The 22,264-nt window shown below is 46.6% G+C and overlaps 1 protein-coding gene across 1 annotated transcript in view; it reads right to left on the bottom strand.

The window, feature by feature from the left end:
- Positions 1–22,264, bottom strand: part of MED13 (mediator complex subunit 13) — an 865,231-nt gene that overhangs the window by 523,742 nt on the left and 319,225 nt on the right. Inside the window, exons 13-14 of the mRNA XM_069226440.1 lie at positions 14,613–14,700; positions 3,460–3,671 (exon numbers count right to left, since the gene is read on the bottom strand). Of these exons, the coding sequence (XP_069082541.1) occupies positions 3,460–3,671; positions 14,613–14,700 (300 nt within the window). The remainder of the gene's footprint in view (positions 1–3,459; positions 3,672–14,612; positions 14,701–22,264) is intronic.

The raw sequence follows: 22,264 nt of genomic DNA, 5'->3' as shown, positions 1-22,264 counted from the left end.
TGTCTCCCAGTCGAACACCGTGGGGATCAACAAACTTGTATGTGCACCATGCCACACATTTCATCCAACAGGTACATACCTTTCTGGTGGAGGGAGACCTGGCTGCCAAGATGACGTTCCAGACTTCGGGAGGAAGGTCAAAAACTATCAACTGCTGCCGCTTAATCGCCAAGCAAGGTGGCAGAGAGTGGATAGGTTTGGGTGAAGAACCCTCACCTGCTGCTGTGACGAGATCCTCCCGAGGGGGCCGTCTGATCAGAGGATCAATGGATCTGCTCAGCAGCTCAGAATACCAGACTGTCCGTGTCCAGTGCACAGCCACAATGATTACTTGGGCCCAGTCCTTCCAGATGATATTGATAACCCCAGACAGTAGTATGGGCGGAAGGTGCACAGGAGACAAATTCCACTCAGGACAAAGTGTCTCCAAGTGAGAAAACTCTAGTACACAACACTAATGACCATGCATGTTCTCAGCAGAGGCAAACAGATCTAACTAAGGCCCTCCCCACTGCTGAAAGAGCCCTTGAGACACCTATGAGTGAAGTTGCCATTTGTGATCCACAAGGCACTTTCTGCTGAGTTCACCTAGTTTGGAGTTCAGAGAGCTCACCACATGTTGAACCACTAAGGATATGCCCTGCTGTTCCAGCCATGTCCAGAGGCGTAAAGCCTCTTGACAAAGGGTCCACAACCCTACCAGGCCTGTTTGTTGCACTACAATATGGCAGTGGTATCAGTGAAGACTTGCACTAGTCTTACCTTTGGAGGGTAGAAAGGCTTTCCATGCCAGACGGATTGCTCTGAGCTGCAGCATGTTAATGTGGAGTACTGCTTCCACCAGAGACTGGTTCCTCTGTTCTTCACCTCTCCAAAATGGCCACCCCCCAACCCAGGAGTGACGCATCTGTCACTATCAGATCTGGTTAAGGAAGGGAGAGGGATCTGCTGCTGACCCAATCGCGGTTTCTTAATCGCCGCAGCTGATCTTTCGCAGTTCCCCCTGAAATCTGGACCATGGAGGCCATGAGTCCCAACGGCCTCAGTAATTTTCACCAAAATCTTGGATAGAGGCTGAAACATCAGTATCATAGTCTGAATAGCCTAGAGTAGCCGCTCAGGACGATAAGCCCGAAACTGCACCATGTCCAGAAAAGCTGATGAAAGTGCATCAGAGAGGCTGACAGGTGTGACTTCTGTATGTTTATAATGAACCCCATTGAATGCACAAGGTTCGCAGTGACACCCCTGATCTCCGCAGATGACCAGCAACAATCACCAGCACCCTGGTGAACACCAGAGGGGCACTGGTAAGGTAAAAGGGAAACAGTGAACTGCAAATGCTTGTGTCCTACTGCGAACTGCAAGTAACGCCTGGGCGGGCAGGACTGGGATGTGAAAGTATCCTAGGTCTGGGGCAGACAAGACCTGAATCAATGTGAGCATTTTGATTTCCTCTTTCACGAGGAAGAGATTGAGGACTCGTAGGTCTAGAATAGGAAAATGAACCTTGTCCTTCATGAGAACCAAAAAAGTAGCAGGATTGACAACCACAGCCTACTTCTTGCACTGGAAACCCTTTCTATTACTCCCTTGGCCAAGAGAGCCATATTTCCTCACAGAGAAGGGACAGATTTTCCATCATCCGAACAGGAAAAGGAAAAGGTGGCACGAAGGAAGGGATAGTCTTGAAGGGGAGCAAGAAGCTCCTTTGGACTATCTGCAAAAAAATTAAAAACCCTTTCAGATGCTATGGACTGTCAGTGAGACATGTGATAGTGAATCCTCTCACCAACTGGGGGCCAATGGTGGTAGAGAGGCAGACCAGGAGGGTTTCAAGACAGCTGCAGGGGAGGGGATTGGCAGACTGACCGGACCACTGGCCATCTGACCCAAGTCAGTGGGTCCCTTGTCCACAGAGAGGCTAGGCAGCATGCACAGTACATTGTCTGGACAGGAACTGGGCTGGTTGGAAGCCACTTCTGTAGTCACGAATGCAACATAAGGCAGATTGTGGTGAAAAGGGGGCCACCTTCAGGCCCAAGGACCTGGCCGTAGCCAGAGAATCCTTGAAGCGCCTGAGCGATGAATCTTCCTCGTCTCCAAAGAGAAAGGTGCCACCAAAGGGCATGTCCATAAGGGAAGCCAGGACATCCACCAAAAAGCCAGACATCTTCAGCCAGGCATGGCACCTCAGGTCCACTGAGGTTGAAATTTATCTACCTAGCTTGTCCGTTGTGTCCAGTCCACAATGGACTGTGAACGTTGCTGCATCTCTTCCGTCTGCAACAGCCTGAGAGAGTACAGCCAAGGCCTCCTCCAGGACTTGTATCAGCAGTTGTGCAACCATGTCCCACAGAGCGTGGGAACAAAGACGCAAAAGCCATGTGGTGTTTGTGGACCACAATGCCAGGCTGGCAGAAGAAAACATCTTCCCAAATGAGTCCAGTCTCTTGGAATTCCTATCTGGGGAGCAGTCGGAACGCTCGGTGAGATCTTGAGGCTTGGACCACCAAGCTCTTAGGGATGAGGTGTTGCTTCAGAAACGTTGGGTCCCCAGCTGCCAGGCAATGGCTGAGGGCAATCGTCCTATTTACAGGAGCCCCTGTGCTGGGTCTGAACCAGGTACCCTAAAGGACACCTGTGAGGGCATCATTTAACAGGAGCAGGAGTTCGGCTGTGAAAGCTCCCGGTTGCAGCACCCTCTGTCACAAGATTGGTCTGGACTGCCGAGGGCAGCTGAAAGTCCACAACCTCAGCCACCCTCCTCGCCACCATTGCATAAAACACTCCCTCCTCCAAAGCCACAGTAGAGGGGAAAAAGCATACCGGTATCTGGAGAAGTGTCCAGTCCACTTGCTTCACCCAAGTCCATTACCTCAAAAGGCTGGTATTCCAGAGGGTTGAGAGACCACTCCTAGTCTTTGGAGACCTAGCCCAACAGAACAGGGCTCAGGATCTGATCTAGGACGCAAGGCTCTTGCCAGTGTTGGAGTCGCCTGCTCAGTTTCTAAGTCAGCAAAATAACAACATTTCACACATTATCAGTAAAAATATATCCGTGTATGGGCCAAGGCATTTGCTCATAAGTACGTCATTGTTAAATGTAGGGGATGTTGAATAGTAAGGTTGCCAAATCTTGATAACTCATGCCTTTCCTACATCACACTACATTTTCTTTCTCAAACTCTGGTGCAAGTTAATATTGATCCCTCCATTTAGAGAGAGAAACAATCACTTCCCCACCACCAGTTTCTTTCTTGCTTGCCTTTTTTCTTCTTCGGAGTAAATTCTAGTGAAAAATAATGCCTAATTCTCTGTATTAAATTTCATTAATTTGGACACTTTAAAGATGTTCCTATGACAAGGAGGTTCTGATCACATTATCAACCAGGGCATTATATGGAAATTTAAAGTAATATCCACAGTGAAACAAACAATTAGATTTGGATATTTTACCTTTATTTCGTAGTGCTTTGGGCTACAGAAGCCCTCATCGATCTCAATCTTAAAATGTGCTCCGATGCAAGATCCACTCCCATCTAACAGCGTTCCTCCTGGTGTAGTATCTATACTACCATATTCCTTGTTCATATTCATGGGAGAATATCCCATAATATGGGGTTCCAATGACGGAGGGGTGGGATACATCTTATGGAGATCTGCATTACCTGTTTTAAAATCAGAAGTGGCTTTAGTAAACTTTTCAGTTCAAATGTTTGTATCCCTTTAAACAGTATTTTAAACCAAACCTCAACAGCACTTCATTTAATAGTTTTGAATGCACCTGCAAATTCATTGATGAGAAAGTTGCCTCCTCTCTATATGATCCTTAATGTATATGCATCCTTTTACTTTTAAGAAGCCCATCGCCAAAGCGTCACTCTCCACAAAACCACAATCACCATCTGATATAGTGAGCCTGAACACAGACATATAATATAGGAAATTGCTACACCTCGCCAAAACTTTGTGCCGGTTTATGAATCCTTTTGTACAATGACTGCTTAAACCCCAATTTCCCATTTTAGTTTAGAAAGTTCCACTGTAACCACCAATTAAGGATTATGTTACTTACCATGTAAGCTTCTGCTCATGGCATGTACTGGTGTAGACTCGCATGCTGTGCATACTCCTGACATCTAGTATTGGGTGCGGATGTGTGCATGTTGGTTTTCGCTTTGAAGTTGAGTCATGAGGTGAAGTGACTCCTTTCAGTGATAGAGCGCATGGGCATCGACTCCATTGTTAGATTGTTTTCCCCTCAGTCGGGTGTGACTGGATTGTGAGTGTTAGTGAAGATATGTCCATGCATATTAGAATATAATAAAAGGTACAGCAAAGGCCACAAGGTGCATGTGAATCTACAGCACCACATACCACAAACAGATGCTTATATGGCAACAATCCGTTCAATAGCATGTGTGGCTGTAGATACACATGCTGTGCACAGACTATAAAGTGCCCTCAAGAAAGTGGTGGCTCACCTGTGGTTGTTGCAGCTGACTGATCAAGTATGTAGCACTGCCTGCCCTACATTTGCTTATTGGGGTGTCAGTACGGCCACACAGTAGGATTTAGTGAAGGTGTGTGGAGTTGACCATGTAGTTGCTTTACTGACCTCAGCTATTGGTATGTTGCCTATAAAAGCCAGAGATGTCCCTGTTTTAAGAGTGGTATTCTCTAGGACGTGTGGGGAACGTTTTTAACTTTGACGTAACATGTCTGAATTAATTTAATTATCCATCTTGAAATGCCCGATTTGGATATAGATTTCCCTGTGTGAGGGGGTGAAAAAGCAACAAAGCTGCTTGGTTTTACAAAACTCCTTGGTTCCATCAGTATAGTAAATCAAAAGCTCTTAACATCTTATTTATGAAGGGCTCCTTCTGCAACAGGATCCGGTTGAGGAAAGGGACAAAAAAAGGTTTTTGGATACAATTCCAGACCCAACCATTAGATGGCAGAATGCATAGCATGTGAATCCAGAAAGGATTCACACTGCAAAACTGGTAGTTCAACTGAATGGAAAGACTACCTTTGGTAGGAATTCTGGGTTAGTTCTAAGGACTACCTTGTCTCTGTATTTAACAGAAAGGTTCTTCCAAGGTTAATGTTTGGAACTCACTAGCACGTCTAAGTGAAGTGATGGCTACTATAAAAAAAAAAAGCAACCTTCCAAGATAGAAGTTGGAGGGGGCTGCTTTGCAACGGTTCAAATGGTGGACCCACAAGTCTAGTAAACACAATGTTGATATTCTATGTAGGTGCAGGAGTAATCTTAGGTGGGATTACTCTTAAGTCCTCCCATGAATGCTTTAATGACTGGAACTTTAAATCGTGATAAATGCAGTCTGTTTTGCAAGTAGGCAGTGACAGCAGCCAGATGCCATCGTTTTGAAGGGTACTCTAGGCCAGATGTCTGTAAATAAAGTAGACAGCAAACAATATTTTGGACAGTTGCATGAAACTGGTCGATAGGTTTACTCTGGCAGTAAAAAAACAAATCTTTTCCACTTAGCAGCGTAACACTCTTGTGGATTTACGCGCTTCTCTGAGTGGGCATACACTCGGTTGGGAGATTGGCTCCTGAAGTCAGTTTAGATAGTTCAAAGGTTGAGTTTCTTCAGATTTGGATGCCTGACTTCTCCATGATCCTGAGAGAGAAGATCCGGGTCGAGGGGAAGCTTCTAGTGAGGCACTACAGACGCTCTAGTAGCGTGGTGAACCATGGATGTCAAGTGGGAGAGGTGGAAAAGCGTAGGTTAATATACCTGACCAACTCATCCATAAAGTAGTGCCCTTGGATAGTGGGAGCCTGGATGCGAAGTTTGGGCATTCTGCATTGCCTGCGGTTGTGAACAGGTTTATTTGTGGAAACCTACACCTGTCAAAGTATGGAAAGAGGACTCAGGGGTGGAGTCCCACTCACAGACTTGTTGCCGCATCCTGCTGAGAAGTTCGGCTAAGTTGTTCCTGGGAGTGTTCTGCTAACAGGTAAATGTTGTAACGTATTGCCCAACGCCAGATCTGAGATAAATATGATAGCTGTAGAGTGTGCCCCCACACCTCCAACCCTGTTTTAGTAGGCAGAACATGGCTTTTGTGTTGTCATGCAGATTAAGACAACATTGCCGTTTAGATGAAGTATAAAAGCTTTCAGTGCAAGGTAGACTGCCTGTAGTTCCAGGTAGTTGATGTTGAAGGTCCCAGAGACCCTGTACTGTCAGTTTCTGTAGGTGTGCTCCCCATTCTGTGAGTGATGCATCCACTGTAAGTGATCTGGGGAACAGGGTCTAGAAATGGCCACCTTTTTCATAGGTTGTGTGTTTCATCACTGCAGAGAGTGATGTGTGCAGCTGTCTACCAACACTAGATCTTGTAACCAACCATGTGACTGACCATTGATTCACTAGACACTCTTGCACTAGACATTCTTGCAGTGGTCGCATATCTAGTCTGGCATGTTGCACTACTGAAATACAAAAAGCCATTATGCCCAAAGGTTTCTGGATTGTTCCGACTTGTGTTGATGGAGTTGAAATTGTTGAATCGGCGTTGAGAGGTTGTGAATCTTGGTAGCTTTGGGACAGGCTAGTCCTACTTGTGTGTTGAGAATAGTCCCTCATAAGGCTGAATCTGAGAAGGTTGTTGTTGAGACTTTTGTATATTGATTGTGAATCCAAGTTGAAGTTGCAGAGTTGACTGAATATATTGTAGACACAACTCACTCATGCTGGCTTTGATGAGCCAGTCGTCCAGATATGGGCAGACATGAATTCTCTGCGTAGATGTGCTGCACTACTGCTAGACATTTGGTGAATACATGGGGAGCAGTTGTGATTCTGAATTAGCACACCTTGACTGGTAATGTGTTTCCGCTATCATAAACCTGATGTACGAGCAGTGCGCTGATGTACTGGAATGTGGAAGTATGCATTTTAAGTCTAGTGCAGATAAAGTCGCCTGTTTGTATTAGAGGAATCACACCCTGTAGTTACCATGTGAAAAGGCTCTAAGAGGATGTAATGGTTTAACTGTCTGATGTCTAATATTAGCCAAAGTCAACCAACTTTTTTAGGAATTAGGAAGTATAGGGAGTATACTCGAGCCTTGTTGGTGAAGAGGGACAGGCTCTATGGCTCATTTGAACAGAAGAGCCTGTACTTCCTGTTTGACGAAGGTTACATGTTCTATGGAGAGTGTGTCTGCAAGTTTTTTTTTTTTTTTTTTTTGATGAGCTACAGACAATAACCATGTTGGATAATATCAAACACCCATTGATCTGTTGCATTGTTTTCCTAGTTGTGAAAGAACTGCTGTAGTCTTCCCCCGACAGGTGTTAAATGATTGGGAGAAATTAGTAGAGTCACTGTTTTGAAGTGGAGGATGTAGTGTGAGTGGAAGCACCCTTTCCATGTCCCTTGGAATTATTCCATCTATGTGTGCTTCTGTAGAATCCCCTTGAAAGGGAGGAGTGATGCTGTCTATAGGAGAAGGTAGAGGCATTTGATGGTGTGGTCTTACTGCCATGCTTATTTGTGGGTTGACGAAAAGGACAGCAAGGAGTGCGGGCTTGTAATGCCTCCACTGACTTACCAACCTATGTGTCCTTTTCCATTTTTTCTAATGTTGTGGAACAAACAGATTATGTTGATCAAATGGTATAATAAGCAGTGCTTGTTTCACTTCCGGCTTAAAACTAGATCTGCGCAGCCAAGCATGTCTACGCATCAGTAAGTTGGTGTTAATTCCTCTGGCAGCTATGTCCAAAGAGTGAGTTGCAATTGATAGCGTTATATGAGATTAGCTTGCCCTCCTGTACTATCAGAGGACCCCTTTTTATACTCCATTCCTCCATTTCAACCCAATGTGCCCAGTCGTATCTTGCCAATAGTGTTTGGCTGTTTGCAATGTGCCAATAACTAGCTGCTTGTGTTGCAATCCTTTACCCGGATGCACTGATAAGCTTTGACTCCTTATCTGGCAGAGGGGCACCTGCTGTGAGTTTTCATTTTTGCCAGCATTAGAAACTAACAGTGAGTCTGGGAGTAGTTGACCCTTAATGAAAGGTGGGTCTGAGGGTGCAGCTTTCTATTTTTTATCCACCCTCAGTGTACGAACTCCTGCTTGCACCAGACCTTTAATAATCTCGTACGAGCACCGGAGTATGCCTTTTAACATAGGCAGATATTGGCATGCCCAAGTTGAATTCAATAAGTGCCTCAAAAATAAGTCTTCCTCAATGGGATCATCGTGTAAGGGGACCTGATACGTAGCCGCCCTGGCAATTAGGTCTTGGAAAGATATTGTGTCATGTAAGGGTTTAGTTGGGTAGAGGTCTGGGCCAGTATCCTCTGGAGGGTCAATATCATGTGTCACACGGATCTGTGGGCTGCCGTTCATCCATCCCTCCCGATACCCTGGGTATGATTAGGGAGAGCCTTGTGAAGTGACCTATATAACTAAAATGTGGTGAATGAGGTGGTGGTGAGGGAGGTAAAGGAGGTTTGGGGGGGTGGGGAGGAGAAGGTAGCAAAGGTAGGTGAATAAAACTGGTGGCAATGTCCTTTTCCTTCTTTGGAGGTACAGGAATATTAATGGCCTCCCCAAAATAAAGCTGGTGCTTGGACGGAGAAGGTGCTGCCTGTATAGCCTTTACCAAAATCCGACCAGTTGAGGGTTGGATGTGGATTTTCTTTTGTTTCAGATCGGGTCTCTTGGTCATGGTCTCTAGTACCCGTTCCGGTGGCAAAAAAGCTCAGTGCCAGGCTCAGTTTTGTTTTGGCAAAGAGGTGGCCAGAGCCAAAAAGGCAGAACTCTAGCTGGTCCGATCCGAAATGGCGAGGTGGTCGGAGCCGATGCAGTTGGCTCAGCACAGAGGTTGCTCGATGTGCTTGCAGGTGGTTTCAGCTTAGATATCTGTGCTGGGCCCGAGGTGGGGCATACTTAGTGAGACATCGGAGCCTACTATGGACTGGTGGCAGTGGTGGCCAAGTCGTCGTTTTTTCCAGACAAAGCTGAATGTCTTATTGGTCTGAGCAGGGGCATGGGTACTCACTGCATACTGTCCTGAAGTGAGAAATGTTGCCCGAACTCTACTTCTGGATCAGACTTCCTCTGCTGCCAAGGTCTTGTGCAGTTCTTCACAGTCGATATTATGGTTGGAGGAAAGTAGCATCTTTCTGACAGTTAACACTACCTTTTGCCTTGTGTCTGTGGTTAGACTGTAGTACACTGGGATCCTGCCAATCAGGACCCCTGTGTCTGTGCACTCTCCTCTAAATTGGTTTGCTGGTAAAATATTTACATCCACAATTGGCATACTGGTGCACCAATGAAAGTACCTAGTATATGGTACTTGGGTACCCAGGGAATTGGCATACCAGGGGGTCTCCCAAGGGGTGTAGCATGCATTATGCTACCCATGGGAGCCCATGCAAACTGTCTGCAGGCCTGTCATTGCAGCCTGTGTGAAATGGTGCACGCACCTTTCACCTCAGATATGAGGCTTGCTTTATATCAAGGTCATCGCACTTGGACACAGTCACCCTACTGGTAGGCCCTTCAGCCAAAGGGCAGGGTGCATATCCCTAGGTGTGAGGTATCCCTGCATGAGTAAAGTACTCCTACAAGCCCAGACTATTCCCTGAGCTCTGTAAGTGCAGGTATGCCATCCTTAGCAGATCCCCCAGTTCAGTCTGTGCAGCCTTATGGGGCCTGGCTGCCAGCCCATGCCGACCCCAGACACTGTTTGCCCTCCTGCTCATGAGCCTAACACAAGCAGGGGAAGGCCAAATAAAAGGATTTCCTGCAAGGGAGAGGCGTGACTACCTCTCCCTTTGAAAAAGGCATCTCTGGGCTGGCCTGCGAGTGCCACCAGACTGCTCTGAAGGGCACATTTGGTGCCTGTAGGAAGCTGGCTCTGTATATACTATATCAAAATGAGATAGTGTGCACAGAGTCCAGGGATTCCCCAAGAGGCTTGACAGAGGCAATAATAGATAATACTAATGCTCTATTTGTGGTAGTGTAGTTGAGCAGTTAGGCTTATCAGAGGGTAGTGTTAAGTGGTACACACACAAGCAATAAGTGAAAACACACACTTAATGACAACTCCAGGCCAATAGGTTTTTTTATATAGAAAAATTATTTTGTTAATTTCTAGAACCACAAGATGTATTCAGCAGGTAAGTACATCAAATGAAAGGTACTTTGCATAGTAATACTTAAGACTTTGAATAGAATCAATATTGTACACAGTTTTCTTTAAAATGGCAAAAAGCTATTTTCAAAGTGGACATTGCAATTTTCAACAGTTCCTGGGGGAGGTAAGTAAAGTGCAGTTTCTGAGGTAAGTACCACACTTACGGGTTCAGTCTCTGGGGCAAAGGTAGCCCACCGTTGGGGGCTCAAGGCAACCCCAGACACCCAGCAACACAGGGCCTGTCAGGTGCAGAGGTCAAACAGGAGCCAGAATAAAGTAGGCCCCTATGGAGACAGGGGGTACTCCGGTTCCAGTCTGCTTGCAGGTAAGTACCCACGTTGTCAGATGGCAGACCAGGGGGCTTTGGGGGAGTACTTGAAGGCACAAAAAAAAAATCACTCCGTGGCACTGGGGCAGCCAGGTGCAGTGTGCAAACATGGCATCGGATTCTCAATAGAACTCTAAGGAGGGACCCGGGGATCACTTAGGCAGGGCGGGCCTCTCGGGCAAGCCACCGACTGGGCAAGGGTGTGGGCCAGCTGCTGGTTGTTGCTGCACCAGTGGTCAGCTTCAAACGGGCCTGGGGGCTGCGGGTGCAGTGCTTCTCCAGGCGTGAGATATCTTCATCCCGCGGTCAAGGGGGGGTCCTCGGGATTCCCTCTGTAGGCGTCATCGTGGTGGTGCAGAGGTCAGCCCAGGGTGGACACGTCTGAGTCGCCTGGAGGTCCTCTATGGATAGTTGGTTTCTCTGCTTGTTACTAAGTTTATATTTTGTGTGTATATATATCTCCAAGTGGAGACATACCAATGTTAGTATAGCCTCAGTGTTGTAATAAAAAAATACTTAATTTTTGCAACACCAGGTGTGGTTCTTTCTTATGAACAGTTACTGACTGACTATTGTGGTATTGCAAGTGTTTTACACTCCCCCCCTGGATAAGCTTTAGCTGCTCACCACAGCTATCCCTAGAGAGTTTTTACTATCTGGATACCTAAAAACTATCACCAAGGGGCGCCTGGACTCAGTACAGGGTGCCACACCATAGGTGTACACCATCAACTGAGCTAGCCTCAGAAAATGGTGAATGAAGATGTTGGGTGTCTCCTCCAGCTCTTTGCAGCAAAATGTAGTCCCTTCTATTAGCAGTGCATGGTCAATTGAGTTTGATTAGATGAGAAAAGGTCCGAGTGGGCGACGCTTCAAAGCTGCGTGTAGAAACAAAAGTTTGCGCACATCTAGACTCAACACTAGATGGCAAGAGTATGCACAGCATGTGTATCTACAGCCACACATGCCATTGAACATGTAATTTAAGTCTCTTATCCCCAACTGCTCCTAGAACTTGAATGTAAGAAACCATTCTTTATGTATGCCATTTAAACCCATCTCTCTCCCCAAGCACTGCTACTGTATCAACTAGTGCAAAACCCCCAGACCAACCATTGCAGGACACTTCACACAGCTAATTTTAACAGAATGCAAAAGAAACACTTCAGTAAGGACATTTAAGCTTCATGTTTTTCGGGTCTTTGTTTTTCATGGTCTATTGTTTACACTCGCCTTGCTAGCATCACGTTATCATGAACCCAATGCCTTTACACGACTTATTAGGAAAGTAGTCTCTTTTTAGCATGGTTACCTCCACTTTTTGCCTGCCGTCAGTGTGTTTTGACTGTTCACTGGGTTCCTGCTAACCAGGACCCCAGTGACTGTGCTCTCTCCCGCTAAACTTGGTTGTTCCTGGCTTCTACACCCCACAATTGACATATTTGTGCCCCCGTGTAAGTCCCTAGTATGATACCTAGGTAGCCAGAGCATTGGGGAACCAGGGGTTCCCCATGGGCTGTAGAATGCATTATGCCATCCATGGAAGCCCATGCAAAATGTGTCTGCAGGCCTGCCATTGCAGCTTGTGTTTAAAGGTGCATGCACCCTTTCACCACAGGTCACTAAGTCACCCTATGGTAGGCATGCCTAGCCCAGAGGGCAGGGTGCAAGAACCTGTATTTGAGGGCACCCCTGCATGAGGTGCCCTTACGAACTCCAGCTTTCTTTTCCTGGACTTCATAAGTGCGGGGAAGTTATTTTACCCGTGTACTTGACACCTGTGTCCAGCTACATAATGGCCAAACTTGGGCATGTTTGGTATCAAAAATGTCGGAATCATACCCCAATACTGTTGCCAGTATTGGCTGTATGATTCCATCCCCTCTGGGGGCTCCTTAGAGGACCCCCAGCTTTGCTCCTACCAGTTTGCAGGGTTTTCCCAGGCAGTCCACGCTGCTGCCATCTTACAAACAGGTTTCTGCCCTCTTGATGCTTGACCAGCTCAAGCCCAAAAAGGCAGAACAAAGGATTTCCTTTAGGAGGGTGAGGCAACACCCTCTCCCTTCGGAAATAGGTGTTACATTGCTTGGAAGGGGTAGCCTCCCAAGCCACTGGTATGCTTTGAAGGGCACATTTCGTGCCCTCCTTGTATAAACCTGTTTGCACTAGTACAGGGACACCGGGTCCCTGCTCTGGCATGAAACTGTACAATGGAAAGGGGAATAACCCCTCCCCTGTCCATCACCTCCCCAGGGATGGTGCCCAGAACTCCTCCAGGTGGGCCACTTGATTCTGCCATCTTGAATTCAAGATGGGTAGAGGCCTCTGGGAGCATCTGAGTGGCCTGGACAGGCAGGTGACATCACAGCCCCCCTCCTGATAGGTGGTCACCCTTGCTAGGTGACCAAACCCCCTTCCTGGGCTATTTAGGGTCTCCTTCTTGGGTGGGTCCTCGGATTCGAAGTGCAAGATTCCAGCAGAACTGCTCTGCTCATTTACTTCATCTTCTGGCCGCTGGGACTGCAACTGGACCCTCCAGGAACTAACAATATTCAACTCCAATAACGATTCTGCTTTGCAACATTGGTTTCTCCGGCTCCTTCCAATGAACAAGAAGTAAAAAGGAATCTCCTTTGGAGTGAAGGAGTCTTTCCCCTGCATCCGCAGGCACCAACTGCAACGATGACCAGCTGCATGGATCCTGAATCACAGGTAGTGGTCTGGAGTGGTCCCCTTGACCAGCTGTCCAGCTTGGGAGATGGAGAGCCCGGACTTCTCCTTGCAGGACAGTACTTCTGTGCACCGCGATTCTTGCAGCTACCAAGGCTTGTTGGCTCTTCTTCCAAGGGACCTTCGGGCTCCGTGTAGCCACTGCCTCCAGCACTCTTCCCTACAAAGCACAGTGTCATCCCTGCTGCTCCAGCAACGTGGGACTCCTCACTAGGTGTGAGAAGTGGGCCTCACTGCAACTCCTGTGCCTTCCGCCTGCGAGTTGCCTGTGGGGGCTGCATCCTAGACTTCTGGCTCTCCTCACTGCTGAGGGTCACCTGGGGCTCTCCTACTTGGGTCCCCAGAAGATCTACTTCTGACGTGGGATATCGACCATCACTTCTGGAACTTTTCTCCTGCACTGCGCAGCCAACTACTGGTATTCACCATCGACCTGGTCCTGCATCTCCAGAAGGGTGGGTAATGGCTCCTGTCCCAATCTGACACTCCAACTGGAACTAGATTCGGTCCCCTTTATTTGCACATCTTCTGTCAGTATCCACCTTCTGTGTCTTCCAGGCGTGCTTGGGTCTTACACAGTCCTTTTACAAAGTTTATCTGTGGGTTTGGGGAAAAACCAGGCACTTACTGCTTCTCTCCTGGTCGCTGGGAGGCACCCTGGTACTTACCTTTTGGGGTTCCTAGTTCCTCCAGCTCCCCTCTACAGATTCTACTTCCTTGGATGGGAGCCTGCCTTTCGCATTCTATTTACTTAATATATGTTTTGGTCTCCATTATTTTCTGTTATTTCACTGTTTTCCATTGTTTTCTATGCCCATTTCTGATGGCTGTGTGTATATAATAGTGTGTTTACTCACCTGCTAGTAGAGTACTTCCTATACAGTTTGTTAGTGTTACCATAATAAAGTACCTTTTTTTTTTTTTTAAAACACTGTGTGGTTCTTTCATGTGTCTAAGTGATGTGTGACTATAGTGGCATTGCAAAAGCTTTGCATGTTTCCTAGATGAGTCCTGGCTGCTCATCCACAGCTACCTCGAGAGCAAGGGCTTCCTAGACACTGCCTACATCTCACTAATCGGGGACACAGGACCTGGTAGAAGGTGATAACACCAGAGGTGCTCACCACACCCCAGACCAGCTTCCTACATTATGTTTACATTATTCATTATCTCACACACCTGTTCGGCACGATGACCAGTATGCCTCAAATATTGCGTTACTCAGGCAAATCAATTATTCACACACAAAAAAAGAACAAAAAAAAAATCAAATAAAGCAGTAGAGGATAAGAATCAAGAGGCAAATAAGTGACAATTTAAAAATAATAAAAGGGATGGTGATCTTACTTATGCAGGACAATGGGTCCAGAGAGCCAGTTTTTGATTCCTTGCAGTTGGCTCGATCCTCAACATTCAATGCTTTCCTGTTTCCCGGCTGAAGTCAAAGAACAGACAGTCAAGTTGTCTTTCATCACATTTATATCTCTGAATTCTAACCAGAATTTTGTGAATATTTGTTCACCTGAAAGTGCAGCTCAAACACCAGATAACGTAACAATTCATAATTTAAATGCATAAAATTAGGACTGAAGGGCAATGTAAACAAGCACTGGCAAAGCCAATAGCTCTGGCTTGCATTTTAAACCACTTGCTGCAATAAACAAAAAAAATCATTTGTTTGCTGTATACAAAGCGGGAGAAAAATAATGTGCGTTATTCAGTGTGCTTTTGACATGTATGTTAGTCCCTCATGAACTGCAATTGAGGTACACCAAACGAAGAAGACCAAATAGCCAACAGCATGAGGTTAGGGAATACTCTGAGCAAAACTCACTCCATTTTTAATCTACTGCATTGTTAACAATAGGCGAGAGAGACAGAGAAAGAGAAAGAGAAAGAGAAAGACAGAGACAGAGAAAGAGAAAGAGAAAGACAGAGACAGAGAAAGAGAAAGACAGAGAAAGACAGAGACAGAGAAAGAGAAAGAGAAAGACAGAGAAAGACAGAGAAAGAGAAAGAGAAAGACAGAGAAAGACAGAGACAGAGAAAGAGAAAGACAGAGAAAGACAGAGACAGAGAAAGAGAAAGACAGAGAAAGACAGAGAAAGACAGAGAAAGAGAAAGACAGAGAAAGACAGAGAAAGAGAAAGACAGAGAAAGACAGAGAAAGACAGAGAAAGAGAAAGACAGAGAAAGACAGAGAAAGACAGAGAAAGAGAAAGACAGAGAAAGACAGAGAAAGAGAAAGACAGAGAAAGACAGAGAAAGACAGAGAAAGAGAAAGACAAAGACAGAGAAAGACAGAGAAAGAGAAAGACAGAGAAAGAGAAAGACAAAGACAGAGAAAGACAAAGACAGAGAAAGACAAAGACAGAGAAAGACAAAGACAGAGAAAGACAAAGACAAAGACAGAGAAAGACAAAGACAGAGAAAGACAAAGACAGAGAAAGAGAAAGACAAAGACAGAGAAAGACAAAGACAGAGAAAGACAAAGACAGAGAAAGACAAAGACAGAGAAAGACAAAGACAGAGAAAGAGAAAGACAGAGAAAGAGAAAGACAGAGACAGAGAGACACAGAGACAGAGACAGAGAGAGACAGAGACAGAGACAGAGACAGAGAGACAGAGAGACAGAGACAGAGAGAGACAGAGACAGAGACAGAGACAGAGACAGAGACAGAGAGACAGAGAGAGACAGAGACAGAGACAGAGACAGAGAGACAGAGACAGAGAGACAGAGACAGAGAGACAGAGACAGAGAGACAGAGACAGAGAGACAGAGACAGAGAGACAGAGACAGAGAGACAGAGACAGAGAGACAGAGACAGAGAGACAGAGACAGAGAGACAGAGAGACAGAGAGACAGAGAGACACAGAGACACAGAGACACAGAGACACAGAGACACAGAGACACAGAGACACAGAGACACAGAGACACAGAGACACAGAGACACAGAGACACAGAGACACAGAGACACAGAGACACAGAGACAGAGACAGAGACAGAGACAGAGACAGAGACAGAGACAGAGACAGAGACAGAGACAGAGACAAAGACAGCAGAGAGAGGCAGAGAGAGAGGCAGAGAGACGGCAGAGACAGAAAGACAGACCGAGACAGCAGAGAGACAGACAGCAGAGGCAGATGCAGACATCTCCCTATATGGAAAATGTCACTTACCCAGTGTACAACTGTTCGTGGCATGTTCTGCTGCAGATTCACATGCTGTGCATACGTCTTCCATCTAGTGTTGGGCTCGGAGTGTTCCAATTTGTTTTTCTTCGAAGAAGTGTTTGAGTCACGGGATCGAGTGACTCCTCTTCAGCTCCACTGCGCATGGGCATCGACTCCATGTTAGATTGTTTTCCCGCAGAGGGTAAGATAGGAGTGATAGAGTATAAAGAAAAGAGATGTTGCTGTGCAGCGACTAAAAAGCAGTTGCTCCTCCCATAAAAGCGGTGGTTAGCCTGTAGGAATTGAAGTTGTTTGAAATACTGTTCTTAGTACAGCTTGACCTACTGTGGCTTGCTGCGCTGCTAACACATCTACACAATGTTTAGTAAATGTATGTGGTGTTGATCAAGTAGCTGCTATACATATTTCAGCCATTGGTATGTTTCCTAAGAAGGCCATTGTAGCCCCTTTTTTCCTTGTGGAATGTGCTATAGGTGCAACTAAAAGTTGTCTTTTAGCTTTAAGGTAACATGTTTGGATGCATTTTACTGTCCATCTTGCTAGACCTTGTTTTGAAATGGGGTTACCAGTATGAGGTTTCTGGAAGGCCACAAATAACTGTAGTTTTTCTGAATGATTGTGTTCTATCTATGTAATACATTAGGGCTCTTTTAATATCTAATGTGATAATACTTTCGGAAGAAATTTATGGTTAGTTCGTAGTACGACTTTATGCTTATGTACTTGTATGAACGGTTCTTGAATTGTGAAAGCTTGAATTTCACTAACTCCTCGCAATGAAGTAATTGCAACTAGGAAGGCTACTTTCCATGTATTTTGTATTTGACATGAGTGCATAGGTTCAAATGGTGGGCCCATAAGTCGCGTGACCACTATGTTTAGATTCCACGAAGGCACTGGAGGCGTTCTAGGTGGGATGATGCGTTTTAACCCTTCCATGAAGGTTTTGATACGAGGAACTCTAAATAAAGAGCTGTGCTGTATATTTTTGCAAATATGCGGAAATTGGAATGAGATGTATTTTTATGGAAGAAAAAGCTACATTTGATTTTTGCAAATGAAGCAAATAGCATACAATATCTTGTATTGATGCTGAATGAGGGGTAATTTGTTTAGATTGACAGTAATACACAAATCTTTTCCATTTGTTGGCGTAGCACTGCCTGGTAGTGTGTTTTCTTGCTTGCTTAATTACTTCCATACATTCAGTTGGTAGTTGTGGATACCCAAATTCTATGACCTCAGGAGCCAAATCGCTAGATTGAGTGTTGGGATTTGGATGCCTGACCTGCCCTTTGTGTGTCAATAGATCTGGTCTGTTTGGGAGTTTAATGTGTGGTACTACTGACCGGTCTAATAATGTTGTGTACCACGGTCAACGTGCCCACGTTGGCAAGAGGAGTATCAGTTTGAGCGTGTTTTGACGCAGTTTGTTGGCTAGAAATGGAATGAGTGGGAGAGGGGGGAAAGCATAAGCAAATATCCCTGACCAATTGATCCATAGAGCATTGGCCTTGGATAGGCGATGTGGGTATCTGGATGCGAAGGTTTGGCATTTTTGCGTTTTCGCTGGTGGCGAACAGATCTGTGTGTGGTGTTCCCCACTGTTGAAAGTATGGTTGAAGTACTTGAGGGTGAATCTCCCACTCATGTGTTTGTTGATGATTTCTGCTGAGAACATCTGCCAATTGGTTGTGTATCCCTGAAATGTATTGTGCTACCAGGTGAACCTTGTTGTGGATTGCCCATTTCCAAATTTTTGGGGCTAGGAGGGAGAGTTGAGATGAATGTGTCCCACCTTGTTTGTTTAGGTAATACATTGTTGTCATGTTGTCTGTTTTGATAAGGATATTCTTGTGAGTGTGAAGAGGCTGAAAAGCTTTGAGCGCTAGGAATACAGCTAACAACTAAGTGATTTATGTGTAACTGTTTGTGTTTGGTGTAGGAAGTTGGCTCTGTATGTGCTATTTCAAAGTAAGGAATAGCATGCACAGAGTCCAAGGGTTCCCCTTAGAGGTAAAATAGTGGTAAAAATAGATAATACTAATGCTCTATTTTGTGGTAGTGTGGTCGAGCAGTAGGCTTATCCAAGGAGTAGTGTTAAGCATTTGTTGTACATACACATAGACAATAAATGAGGTACACACACTCAGAGACAAATCCAGCCAATAGGTTTTTGTATAGAAAAAATATATTTTCTTAGTTTATTTTAAGAACCACAGGTTCAAATTCTACATGTAATATCTCATTCGAAAGGTATTGCAGGTAAGTACTTTAGGAACTTCAAATCATCAAAATTGCATGTATACTTTTCAAGTTATTCACAACTAGCTGTTTTAAAAGTGGACACTTAGTGCAATTTTCACAGTTCCTAGGGGAGGTAAGCATTTGTTAGGTTAACCAGGTAAGTAAGACACTTACAGGGCTTAGTTCTTGGTCCAAGGTAGCCCACCGTTGGGGGTTCAGAGCAACCCCAAAGTCACCACACCAGCAGCTCAGGGCCGGTCAGGTGCAGAGTTCAAAGTGGTGCCCAAAACGCATAGGCTAGAATGGAGAGAAGGGGGTGCCCCGGTTCCGGTCTGCTTGCAGGTAAGTACCCGCGTCTTCGGAGGGCAGACCAGGGGGGTTTTGTAGGGCACCGGGGGGGACACAAGCCCACACAGAAATTTCACCCTCAGCGGCGCGGGGGCGGCCGGGTGCAGTGTAGAAACAAGCGTCGGGTTCGCAATGTTAGTCTATGAGAGATCTCGGGATCTCTTCAGCGCTGTAGGCAGGCAAGGGGGGGATTCCTCGGGGAAACCTCCACTTGGACAAGGGAGAGGGACTCCTGGGGGTCACTTCTCCAGTGAAAGTCCGGTCCTTCAGGTCCTGGGGGCTGCGGGTGCAGGGTCTCTCCCAGGCGTCGGGACTTTAGGTTCAAAGAGTCGCGGTCAGGGGAAGCCTCGGGATTCCCTCTGCAGGCGGCGCTGTGGGGGCTCAGGGGGGACAGGTTTTGGTACTCACAGTATCAGAGTAGTCCTGGGGTCCCTCCTGAGGTGTCGGATCTCCACCAGCCGAGTCGGGGTCGCCGGGTGCAGTGTTGCAAGTCTCACGCTTCTTGCGGGGAGCTTGCAGGGTGCTTTAAAGCTGCTGGAAACAAAGTTGCAGCTTTTCTTGGAGCAGGTCCGCTGTCCTCGGGAGTTTGTCTTTTCGAAGCAGGGGCAGTCCTCAGAGGATGTCGAGGTCGCTGGTCCCTTTGGAAGGCGTCGCTGGAGCAGGATCTTTGGAAGGCAGGAGACAGGCCGGTGAGTTTCTGGAGCCAAGGCAGTTGTCGTCTTCTGGTCTTCCGCTGCAGGGGTTTTCAGCTGGGCAGTCCTTCTTGTAGTTGCAGGAATCTAATTTTCTAGGGTTCAGGGTAGCCCTTAAATACTAAATTTAAGGGCGTGTTTAGGTCTGGGGGGTTAGTAGCCAATGGCTACTAGCCCTGAGGGTGGGTACACCCTCTTTGTGCCTCCTCCCAAGGGGAGGGGGACACAATCCTAACCCTATTGGGGGAATCCTCCATCTGCAAGATGGAGGATTTCTAAAAGTTAGAGTCACCTCAGCTCAGGACACCTTAGGGGCTGTCCTGACTGGCCAGTGACTCCTCCTTGTTGCTTTCTTTGTTCCCTCCAGCCTTGCCGCCAAAAGTGGGGGCCGTGGCCGGAGGGGGCGGGCAACTCCACTAAGCTGGAGTGCCCTGCTGGGCTGTGACAAAGGGGTGAGCCTTTGAGGCTCACCGCCAGGTGTTACAGCTCCTGCCTGGGGGAGGTGTTAGCATCTCCACCCAGTGCAGGCTTTGTTACTGGCCTCAGAGTGACAAAGGCACTCTCCCCATGGGGCCAGCAACATGTCTCTAGTGTGGCAGGCTGCTGGAACTAGTCAGCCTACACAGATAGTCGGTTAAGTTTCAGGGGGCACCTCTAAGGTGCCCTCTGTGGTGTATTTTACAATAAAATGTACACTGGCATCAGTGTGCATTTATTGTGCTGAGAAGTTTGATACCAAACTTCCCAGTTTTCAGTGTAGCCATTATGGTGCTGTGGAGTTCGTGTTTGACAGACTCCCAGACCATATACTCTTATGGCTACCCTGCACTTACAATGTCTAAGGTTTTGTTTAGACACTGTAGGGGTACCATGCTCATGCACTGGTACCCTCACCTATGGTATAGTGCACCCTGCCTTAGGGCTGTAAGGCCTGCTAGAGGGGTGTCTTACCTATACTGCATAGGCAGTGAGAGGCTGGCATGGCACCCTGAGGGGAGTGCCATGTCGACTTACTCGTTTTGTCCTCACTAGCACACACAAGCTGGCAAGCAGTGTGTCTGTGCTGAGTGAGAGGTCTCCAGGGTGGCATAAGACATGCTGCAGCCCTTAGAGACCTTCCTTGGCATCAGGGCCCTTGGTACTAGAAGTACCAGTTACAAGGGACTTATCTGGATGCCAGGGTCTGCCAATTGTGGATACAAAAGTACAGGTTAGGGAAAGAACACTGGTGCTGGGGCCTGGTTAGCAGGCCTCAGCACACTTTCAATTGTAAACATAGCATCAGCAAAGGCAAAAAGTCAGGGGGCAACCATGCCAAGGAGGCATTTCCTTACACAACCCCCCCCCCAAACGAAAGAGGATGAGACTAACCTTTCCCAAGAGAGTCTTCATTTATTAAGTGGAAGAACCTGGAAAGGCCATCTGCATTGGCATGGGCAGTCCCAGGTCTGTGTTCCACTATAAAGTCCATTCCCTGTAGGGAGATGGACCACCTCAACAGTTTAGGGTTTTCACCTTTCATTTGCATCAGCCATTTGAGAGGTCTGTGGTCAGTTTGAACTAGGAAGTGAGTCCCAAAGAGGTATGGTCTCAGCTTCTTCAGGGACCAAACCACAGCAAAGGCCTCCCTCTCAATGGCACTCCAACGCTGCTCCCTGGGGAGTAACCTCCTGCTAATGAAAGCAACAGGCTGGTCAAGGCCATCATCATTTGTTTGGGACAAAACTGCCCCTATCCCATGTTCAGAGGCATCAGTCTGCACAATGAACTGCTTAGAATAATCTGGAGCTTTTAGAACTGGTGCTGAGCACATTGCTTGTTTCAGGGTGTCAAAGGCCTGTTGGCATTCCACAGTCCAGTTCACTTTCTTGGGCATTTTCTTGGAGGTGAGTTCAGTGAGGGCTGTCACAATGGATCCATATCCCTTCACAAACCTCCTGTAATACCCAGTCAAGCCAAGGAATGCCCTGACTTGAGTCTGGGTTTTTGGAGCTACCCAGTCCAGAATAGTCTGGATCTTGGGTTGGAGTGGCTGAACTTGGCCTCCACCTACAAGGTGGCCCAAGTAAACCACAGTTCCCTGCCCTATCTGGCATTTGGATGCCTTGATAGAGAGGCCCGCAGATTGCAGAGCCTTCAAAACCTTCTTCAGGTGGACCAGGTGATCCTGCCAGGTGGAGCTAAAGACAGCAATATCATCAAGATAAGCTGTGCTAAAGGACTCCAAGCCAGCAAGGACTTTATTCACCAACCTTTGGAAGGTGGCAGGGGCATTCTTTAAACCAAAGGGCATAACAGTAAACTGATAATGCCCATCAGGTGTGGAGAATGCGGTCTTTTCTTTTGCTCCAGGTGCCATTTTTATTTGCCAGTACCCTGCTGTCAAGTCAAAGGTACTTAGAAATTTGGCAGCACCTAATTTATCAATGAGCTCATCAGCTCTTGGAATTGGATGGGCATCTGTCTTGGTGACAGAATTGAGCCCTCTGTAGTCCACACAAAACCTCATCTCTTTCT

This window comes from Pleurodeles waltl, chromosome 3_1 (assembly GCF_031143425.1).
Source record: "Pleurodeles waltl isolate 20211129_DDA chromosome 3_1, aPleWal1.hap1.20221129, whole genome shotgun sequence".
NCBI classification, from domain to species: domain Eukaryota; kingdom Metazoa; phylum Chordata; class Amphibia; order Caudata; family Salamandridae; genus Pleurodeles; species Pleurodeles waltl.
This window is presented reverse-complemented; position numbering and strand designations above follow the sequence as displayed.